General features: G+C 39.1%; 1 protein-coding gene across 1 annotated transcript in view; it reads right to left on the reverse strand.

Moving 5' to 3' along the window:
- Positions 1-2,102: 2,102 nt before the first annotated feature.
- The window catches only part of RNLS (renalase, FAD-dependent amine oxidase), a 265,826-nt gene continuing 257,218 nt past the window's right edge, over positions 2,103-10,710 (reverse strand). The window contains exon 7 of the mRNA XM_012659689.1: positions 2,103-2,640. Within this exon, the coding sequence (XP_012515143.1) occupies positions 2,488-2,640 (153 nt within the window). The 3' untranslated portion in view covers positions 2,103-2,487. The remainder of the gene's footprint in view (positions 2,641-10,710) is intronic.

Here is a 10,710-nt window from a genome sequence, read left to right on the forward strand (position 1 = left end):
AAAGTAGAAAAAAATACACACACACACACACACACACACACACGCGCACGCACACACACATATGCTTGGATAAGTATAAAATGCCAGATAAATGTAAAATTGACCTTATTCTCTTCCCTTAACAAGGTAGTGGGTAGGCGGGGGGTGGGGACCATTGCATTTTGCACAGAAGGCTTGGTGACTCAATGAAGTGTCTTTTTTCTCCCCCAGTAATATCTGGTCTGGGATTATTACTGCTTTCTCGACGTTTTTAGACATACTTTTCTCCTTCAGAAATGCCAAAGGTGAAAAATACTATTCCACTGCTATAATTTGTCACCCTCGCTGCCTGAGCAAGACGTGCATAGACAGTTTAGTAATTAAGCTTTTCAACACTGCATCATAAAGTTTTATTCCAGCAAAGGCTATATTTATCAGCTAACAAGTATTAAATCACCCCACTGCTCAAGCCGTTTCTCACTTGAATACGCACCTTTCAAAACAGAACAGCTTTCCTTGGCTGGCTTGATTAATGAAAGTTCTTGTTTAGAAATATTGTGATGATGTGTGGTCCTGTGGGGCTGACATAAATACACCTTGGCAACTGTTCCAAACAGTGCGGACCCCTGTCTCCCAGGGGAGTTTGATACCTTAGCCCTGGGTCTTTCAGAGCATCCTGGCCATCTGAGTTTCATGGCCCTCTGGGACAGCTTCCAGCAGGAGATATCCCTATATCCATTTCATTGCTAAAGGGAAAAGGTAAATGAAAATTTAAATGTGAAATGAGTTTTTAAAATGATTAAAACAGAAAAGTGACAACGATCTCCATTAAAAGGGGTTGAGTTTTTTTTCACATTGCTGTAGCCTTATCAAAACGGATGCAGAATTATTAGGGAAACACACTTAGAATGAATAGATATTAAAAGTCATTGGTAATGACTTAGAAGAGTACTTTCTTCCTGCAACCCACCCTGCCTTAAGAAATCTCTTTTTTCCCTCCTTTGGAGGACATAAATTCATAAAACAAATATAGCATTGTTCTCAAAGGTTCAAGATGCTTTCAGTCAAATGGTTCCAGAATTATAGTTGTGAAACAAAATAGTTACTACATTTGAATGATTTTTCTACCATGTTATAAGGGTAAAATAAAAATAAAGACAAATGTTTGTCAAACATGGGCCAAGATGATGAAAAAAATCACCATTTTATAGAACTGCATTAATTTCCTTCTTTTGTCCCTGCTTTCAAAATAAGTGACATTAATCACAGTGGGCACTTAAGTTTTTCACCAATTTATTGCTAAAAGCAAACGTACAATATAATATGCTGTAGGATCAGCAAACCCACTTTGCAGATATGTAAGCAAGTTCTGCGTATGCATGGCAGGGAGGATGTAAGCATGAAACTTTAAACGTTACCAAGATAAGAAATCTTTTGTTTGAACTCTTCTTAGCTTGAGAGGCTGCAATGATTTCTTTCCTTTCAAGATGATAAAACAGAACTCATTATTTTGCTTTTCAAATCAGCAACAGGTAGGTAGCTTGTTTGGAAGACTGAGGATCAATTTCTTTCCAGCCAGTAAGTCATGGGGTTAAGTCACAGAAACATGTGAGTGACATGCTGAACCACCAAGTGGGCAAATATTGAACTATTTTAAGTGCATCTATTTTCTGGTTCAGTAAATTTTTTGCTGTGTTAAATTCATTAAACTTGACACAGTCTAAATGCCACAGCACACACTGGAAAGCCCATAAAGGTAACAGCACCAGCCATAAAAGATAGCAAAGAGTAAAGATCGATATATTTTCTCTCAATTTCTATTTAATTTTTATCTTTTTTGTATTAAGACTGGAATTTGTTTTAAGGTCAAAAAGTATGGTGTGACTTGGAAAGTCAAGTTGACTCTTCTTATTTGCTGAAAAATCTGAAGAGAGGTTTCTTTGTCAGTCAAGTTGCCCTCCAAACTAAGACGATGACATCTATGACCTACAATTCAGGATCATTTAATAACTTGGGAAATAAACGAAAAATAAAAATTACATGCTGTTATCTACAGTCTGGAGAAATCTTGTACTTCAGTAATTTGCAAAATTATTAATTCAAGGACACACTTGAAGCCTTAAGATGAGGCCTTGATAATGTGATTATTCTTTATTCAGAATTGAAATTTTCATAAAGATAATAAAGATTTTGGTAGATGAACTGTTATTGTGATTTAGCATAATTTGGGGGGAGGGTCATTTGTTATTTTTAAGAAAACTTTTCTTCCAACAAGGAGTAGCCATGGCAATTCAGAAAAGTGAAGAAAGATATAAGGTATGAGGAATTTCTATTTTAGCATGGGTTGTAACTACTGAAATTATAAAATTGATTTTATACTCCATATGAAAAATGATAATAAGATCAATTTTCCAGTAATTTCTCTCAACAAAAGGGAAAAACAAATCAATAGCAGAAAATTGTGAAAACAAAAACCCAAAGCACATGTAGGGAATAAGGATACAGGTACTAAATGTGATTCTTTAAAGCTTCTAGAACACATAGGGCAGAAGTGATGCAGCCATCAAAATTGGACTGAGTAAATCCATCCCCTCCACACACAAGGAAAGGTTTGAGATGAAGTGTCATTTGGCCAGGACAGTTGGCGGCAGCATTTGTAACCTGAAAAAGTAAAAAAAGGATTGCAATTCACATCCTGTGCTTTATGGTGCTGTCATGGCAACACCCACCTGGGGAAGGCTTCTCTACCTAGAAAAATCAAGATTTCTCACAAGGAGCACCGGGGGGGAAAAAACCCCAAACCCCATAAACTCCTCCTCTGGCCTAAGTGTTTACATTTACATTTATATTTTTAAATGTTTAAATTGTTGATTATTAGATAAGATAATCAGAAGTGTGTTGAACTTCAAAATTAGTAGGTGCTGTGGCCTGAATATTTATCCTCCTAAAATTTGTAGGTTGAAATCCTAACCCTCAAGGTGATGGTATTAGAAGGTGGGGCCTTCTGGGAGGGGATTTGGTCATGAAGGCTAAGTCCTCAAGAATGGAATTATTATAAAACAGGCCCTTTATAAAACAGGCCCAAGGGAGCTTGTTGGCCCCTTCGATGTCAGAACACAGCCAGAAGGTGCCACCTATGAGAAAGTGGGCCCTCACCGGACACTTAATATACTGGTGCCTTGACCTTAAACTTCCCACCCTCCAGAACCATGAGAAATAAATTTCTGTTGTTTATAAGCTACCTAGTTTATGGTATTTTGCTATAGCAGCCTGGACAAAGATACCCCTGTTCACTTCCCCATCCCTCCCTCCCTCCCTCTCTCCCTCTCTCCCTTCCTCCCTTCCTTATATACATTCCCTCATTTTTCCCTTCCTCACATATGTCCTGAGCACTGTTCTGGGCCAGGCCCTATGCTCAGCACAGGAGCAGCAGAATCTTAAAATTTCATAGCCCTGTCCTCAAGGAGCTCTCAGTCCTTAGAGTAAGACTGACCCCAAAGCAAAAAATGGCTCCCTTCTGTTATTTACTGAGCATCTCCCATGTGCCAGAATGTGTTCCATTTGCAGACTACATTTTAGGAAGAAATGAATTCACTGCAGTCAATCCATGTAGGGGACTGTCTACAGAGTTTGATGGATGCACAGAGTTTGCCAGTCAAGGAAACAAGGGAAGGTCATTCTAAGGAGAAAGGGTGGCATGTGTAAGTGCCCAGAATCTGTGGGCAGGGGTGGGGTGCTGGGGGAAAGAGGGGCAGAGAGAGAGAGAAAGAAAAGTGTGCTTAGGAAACTGTGGGGCAGGTCATACATACATATGTGTGTATGTGTGTGTGTGTTGGGGAAAGGGGCTGTCTAGGGGAAGGGACATGGCAGAGCAGTAAGATAAGTGGAATATAGTGTCTCAAATTTTTAAATAAATAAAAAATGTCTATTGAAAAGGTAGAACTTATTAATACTACTTATGAGCCAAAAGGGGGAGAATCAGCTGCAGTCTGGGACTTACTTTACCAGGTTTATAATATTTAAAATTATGAAAAAGGCATAGAGATTATTTTCTGGAAAAAATATTCTCAATTTTGAATGGATGATGCTGATAAACATTCACAGGGAGGAGAATGAGTGGGAGGTGAATGTAGTTATCTAGGACACTGAGATGGTTTGGCCACTAAAGCACCAAAAACTCCCTAAAAAACCCCAAAAGAAACAAACTTATTATAATGGCAATGTCACTTGGGACCGCTTTATTGCACAATCTCAGGGGGCGCTATTCACGTGGACTATAACATGACAGTTCTAGGCTTCCCTGCACAGTGTTTTCGTGGAGAGCAATAAGGTAAGCCCCATGAGGATTTGCTTGTTTAAAAATCAGGGTAAGGCCGGGCGCAGTGGCTCACACCTGTAATCCTAGCACTTTAGGAGGCCGAGGCAGGTGGATTGTTTGAGCTCAGGAGTTCGAGACCAGCCTGAGCAAGAGCGAGACTCCGTCTCTACTAAAAATAGAAAGAAATTAATCGGACAACTAAAAATATATAGAAAAAATTAGCCGGGCATGGTGGCGCATGCCTGAAGTCCCAGCTACTCGGGAGGCTGAGGCAGGAGGATCGCTTGAGCCCAGGAGTTTGAGGTTGCTGTGAGCTAGGATGATGCCACGGCACTCTAGGCCAGGCAACACAGTGAGACTCTGTCTCAAAAAAAAAAAAAAAATCAGGGGAAAAAAATCAAGAAATGTGACAAATGCTATTTGGATTACTGTGCTAAGATCTTTGTTCTAGATAGGCTGATTTGGTATATTCCCTTACAGTCTTTTAAAAGTAGAAAAATGCATAGATATGTTTTAGGTATATGCTATATTTTGCTTTTAAAAAAGAGGTGGTACTATTATTTCCTTGTTGAACATTTAAAGATATGGACCTCCAGGACCTGTGTCACTCAGATACAAGCATGGAATGTTGAATATCCTTTCACTTTTCTGGAGGCCACTTTACAGCTACGTCATCTGTCATAGACATAGCCGATAATCTTGAAATCAGCAGATAGGATCTTTGAGTGGCTAAAATAGACAACACATAGTGCAGTCACTGAAGTACAGGCTTGGATGTTCAATCAGAGCTTTTAAACCTGTGCTTCAGATAGAATTTTAACAAGCTGGATTACTTGATTTGTCAGTAAAACACTAAGGGAGGAAGAAAACTACTAGGTTCCTAGGTATTAGTGATTTCAGAAAGTGACAACTGATAGTCTGAAAGCAACGGATGCTACATAAAAACTCAAAAACCAGACAGGACTGGGAAGAAGCCTGGCAGTCTGGGGCCATTTAATGGTGGTGGTGGTGGGGGAGGTGGAGGCAAATAACTTTCTGGCTGTTAATAGGCCCTGAAGGCATCAGCTGTTAGTCGTCCTGCAATCATTATTGCTCACAACGATGGCCCCAGTTTTCAAGAAGCAATTCTAATATGCATAAAGTATTCATTGCTAGCATTTCTTGAGTGTTCACGGCATACCAAATGCTTTACATGAACACCCTATTTAATTCACACAGCAACTCTAGGAGGTGGTTACTGTTATTCTCATTTTATAGATGAGAAAGTTGAGGCTCAGAAAGATTGTTTCCTGACTAAAGACAGAAAGCTAGTAGATGAAGCAACAGGGATTGGAACAGAGCAGGCTGACTCCAGAACTCACACTTACAACACTTTTAGAAACATTTCCATAAAGACTCGATTTAAGTAAGACAAAACAAAAATGTTTGATTAGTCACTTAGATTTAGGCACTTGGAAAATTCACATAAATGTAATAACCCATTCATATATATTCATATATATACACACATACATACATGTGTGTCTGTCTATGCATAATTTTTAAAACAAAACAAAAATGTTTGATTAGTCACTTAGATTTAGGCACTTGGAAAATTCACATAAATGTAATAACCCATTCATATATATTCATATATATACACACATACATACATGTGTGTCTGTCTATGCATAATTTTTAAAACAAAACAAAAATGTTTGATAGTTGTTTAGCTTTAGGCATCTGCAAAATTCATATAAATGGGACAATTTATTCACACATATTCACATACACACACACACATATGTGTGTCTATCTGTGTGTCTATGTGTATCTCATATGTGTGTCTATCTCTATACACACAGGTGTGTCTACACTCATACATATGTATGTATGAGTGTAATTTACACTCATACATACATACATAAATCTCCATTTGTGGTAAAGTTTTGATACATTTGAGTTGGCATCCTTATACAGATAAACTGTGGCACTATTAAACATTATACAAGTATTAACCAGGAAGGAGCTTAAGAAAAAAAGTTCTGTCCAGTCATGAGCTGGTAATTTATCGTTGCTGTGTAATTTAATTTGATGAGTGGTAAATGCCAGATGCCAGATCACATGGCTGGAAAACTGGGCCACTGATTAGCCAGTCGGCAGTTTGGATGAAATCAATCTCACTGCATTTAGGTGGAATCGCCCATTTTGCAATTACCCAATGAGGAAAATATGAAAACATGGAGTGTGTGTTGGCGAGCTCCTTTACCCATGTGAAGTAAAGAGCCCTGCAGTGGAGAAGCACATAATTGTCAAAGCCACAATCTCACAATAATGCAGCCTTTGGCTACACTTTCAGCCACAGTGAGGAACCACAGCTCAATGACTGTGTTTAAGAAAGATGTCAGGGCTGAAATAACCCCTTGGAAATCCAGGTTGCTTTGCCTCACATGTGTGCAAGGGCTGGTCAGAATGAACTCCTGTCTGCTCTAGAGTAGCTCATACAGTGTTTCTATAAACCTAGGTGATGACTCAACTGGACATACAAATCAAAGCAGAAAAAGTGATTTTATTTCTAAGCAATTTAAATCTCCGCAAATGTGTTTTGTGATTTTTTTTCCACCTGCAGAATAAAACATAACTCCTAAATCCCACATGGAGAGCCCTTCATAACCAGGATCTTACCTCCATCTAAATGTCACCTGCTGCCACTTCCTTACCTTTGTCACACATCCTATCTACCTTCAAACCCAGGGTCTTCAAACACACCTTTCTTTGTTGTGCTTCTGTGGCTCTGAACAAGCCATTCTGCTGGGTGATGTTACATCATTCCCCCTCTGTTCTGCCAAGTAAATTGCTTATCCTTCAAGACAACAGTACAGATGTCACCTGCTCTGAGGTCTGCTTGCTCTGCCAGGCAGGGTGTCATTGAGCATGTTATTTATGCCTATTATGTTACTGGCTATTTTGCACTGTAATGATACCCATGTGTCCCTTTCTAGACTGCATGCTCCGAAGAGTAGGGACTGTGATTCACTGATCTTTGTATTCAAGGCTGAGAACAGTGCCTAGCCCACATTCAGGTGTGCAATAGATATTTATTGAGTTAAAAAGAGACAGTATCGTACACAGTTGATCAAACGAAGGACTTTGCAGGGAACCATCTACACAAAAAGTGTTATTCAGAGGTTCTTGTAGAGCTGGACAGCTCAAACGGAAGAGCTATTGTATTTAGAAGGCTCTCAATAATGATGAAGGAGGAGCTGTTCTCTTGTCTCTGTGAACTGCTTTAAGTGAATGTCTTGTGTCATATATTAAGTTGAACCCACACAAACTTGCTGATTCCATAGGTCAAAATGATAAAACATTGTCAATTTTCATATGGTTCAGCCTAGTAGTTTCTTTGTACTATGATTATTAGTTGTAAAAATTCACACGGAAAGTCCCTTTGGTGTGAGAATGAAATTAAAGATGAAAAGAAGGAGGGAGGCAGACAAGTAGGCTATTTCCACAAAATGACAGGTGATAATTAGCAAAAAAAAAAAAAAAAAAAAAATTCAGACAGTGTCCATTCTTTCCTTCCAAACCTATTCTGAAGCTAAAGCATGTCCTTGAACTATGAGACATTTACCCACAGAGAACAGTCTCAGTAGTTTGGCCTACAGAGTGGCTGTGTTAATATTTTAGGCCTACCTGTTCTAGTTTGCCATCCATCCCATAATGTGGTTACTTAAAACCAATCCTTCTGAAACATACTAGGTGATTCAAGTGGGCTAGGCAAGAATTAAGATTTTGTAATTTTAATCCTAGATGTGCAACTAACTTGATCAGGGAATTTAGACAACCTACGAATCATCAAGTTCTTGCTGTTGCATTTCCTCACTTATGTTATGGTTGCAAATTATATTAATACCATATTTCACAGAATCTTGGGTACCATAAAAGGCACCCATATTTTATGTACTAGTGAGAAAGAAAAACACGGTGTCAACATGACACAAAACTTTATTTTACATTTAATATGTACCAGAAAAGTTCTTTCAGACTTATCTACATGTATCTTTTGCAAACATAAAAAGGAAATAAAAGGGAAATACGTTGGTTAAGTCCTTCTAAAAATTTCTTCACAGGTTTGGGCTTCTCTGAACCACTCTTTAACTCAGAGTTGTTAATATCTGATGTCCGTGCTCTTGTTCACACACTCTGTCCCCTGTGCTGCCTAGAACACTGGCAATGTGACATTTCTTACAAGAGTGCTCCACTGAATTATTCTTTCTGCGGTTTTTTTCTGAGCTGCTGACATCTGTTCTACAAGTTTGGATGATGTACTTTTCTCTTCAGTGAGAAAGAAAGGTTTTCAGACCTCATATTTTTTCTTCAAATGGTTCTTAAATAATTTGTTCATTTAAATATCAAGGGGTTGCAGCTGCCCACTCTGAGACCACCAGAAATAACCAAGTTCACATGCGTGAAAACTACATCTTGACTGTCTCCTGGTGTATACAGACTCGATGGCGTCTTATAATTGCTGAAATATGGCAAGTGTTAAATAGGGTCAGGGGAGAGACACGGTGAATACCTCATAGTTAGTAAATGCATAACAAGTCAAAAGATAAGGAATGAGTGGCGGGACGCTTTAAGCTGTGTTTTTTCAGGTAAGCAGTGTTGTTGGTGTAAGGACTTCTAATGTCCTCAGCATTGCTGGTTTAAATCCTCCATTTTTTCCATTCACCCAAATGAGTATCCTCAGGTGAAACTGACAGAGATGGACTTGGTTACCAGAGAATCAATTTGTTCATTTACAAGGGTAAATGTACCGATTCCAGAACCAAGTCTTATTGTCTTCCCAGATCTTTCATCTTGGTAGGCAAATTTCCCCAACTGTGTCACAGATTATGGGGGTGACACCCGTGTGGCAACTCCTGACAGACATCACTAATCAACTGTGGCATTCTTTTCCACAGAGCCCAGCACTGGCCTCAGCATTCTTCTGCCTCAGTGCTGCAGGCAGCCATTACCAGTCAACTGGAGTTGGCACTCGAGAGGAATCCTATATAGCAACCCTGAATTAGAAGGTTACAGAGCGAACACGTAATTAGAAAAAAAGGAATTAAATAGTCTTTATTGTTTTTTTTCCCCCTCTCTTTTCCCATTAAGCTACGATAGCGTGATGCATTGCCCTTCTCCAAACCAGAGACATTTCAGTGCCAAGAAACAGGATCACATCACGAACCATGTCCTCTAGATGATGCTGGAAGCCCAATTACAACTCCTTCTAATAACCTTCTAATAACCTTCTAACCCCCCATCCCCCGCCCACACCATTGCCCTTCCAGGGGTCACATGGGGCCTTTGATTGCCTTGTGAAAATAAAATATAAGTGTTTCAGCTACAACCATAGTTCCACAAAATTGCACACTAAAAATATCAGGGCTTGTGGAAAAAACAAAGTTGGGACAGATTACCCAAAATCTATGGAACTTTGAACCAAGCACTAAAATAAAAATATACATCATAGTAAAGTGAATAGCAATGTTAACATTCTTCCCGGCTTCAGCATCTAGCTACAGTGGTCCATTCTTTGCAGCCTAAACCCTGTTTCTCCTTTGAGATGTAGGTCCTGGAGGGAAGTTGCTTCTAAAAGAGACTATTTTGATCTAAATTAAAAATATTATCTAGGATGCAGTCTTTTTTCATCCATCTGTCATTTTCATGTAGAGGAAATACACTTGTGGTTTCATCTTCTGCACTTGCACCTTTGCTGAAGAGCTTAACATGCTGGAAAACCCAGCAGTTCTTCAGGCCACTGAAAGAGCCACTATTCGCACTAAAGGGAGGCACCTCTTCAGTTTTTTCTCCTAAGCTCTTCACATTTGGTAAGGCTTTATCTTTGTGAGAAAACTTGCCCCCATTACTTCAAAACATAAACACATATGAAACCAATATAATTCACCTGATACTGATCTCCTATTTCCCTCAATTGCACGAGATAATTCACATAAAAAAAAAAACCTCAGGTGTTGTGAAAAACCTGTAGATAATTTTACTGCTTTCTTATGTTACCTTACATTCCTGTGGTCACCTTAATTAGCCTTGGGTATGCACGAATCTTGACAGCAGATGGAGATGTCCAAGCTGTCACTTGTGATTTTGATACACTGCATCTTTTTTTTTTTGATCTTCATTCATTCCAATGTCTGAGGGTGACTCTTCACTTAAATTGTACTTGAATTCAGGGAAATCTTATTGTTGCCTAGCTGCATACTAACTTGACTGGGGGCAAACTCTGAGCAATAATATCCTTGCTTTGGCATTTTCCCTGTCCACTGTGTGTGTGAGGTATTGACCACACTGGCAATAATGAACAGCTATAAAGGCTGAGATGGTATAGAGCTGACTCACACATTTCTCACTTCTTTGCCTTTCTCTACTCT

This window comes from Propithecus coquereli, unplaced genomic scaffold (assembly GCF_000956105.1).
Source record: "Propithecus coquereli isolate 6110/MARCELLA unplaced genomic scaffold, Pcoq_1.0 Scaffold63, whole genome shotgun sequence".
NCBI classification, from domain to species: Eukaryota; Metazoa; Chordata; class Mammalia; order Primates; family Indriidae; genus Propithecus; species Propithecus coquereli.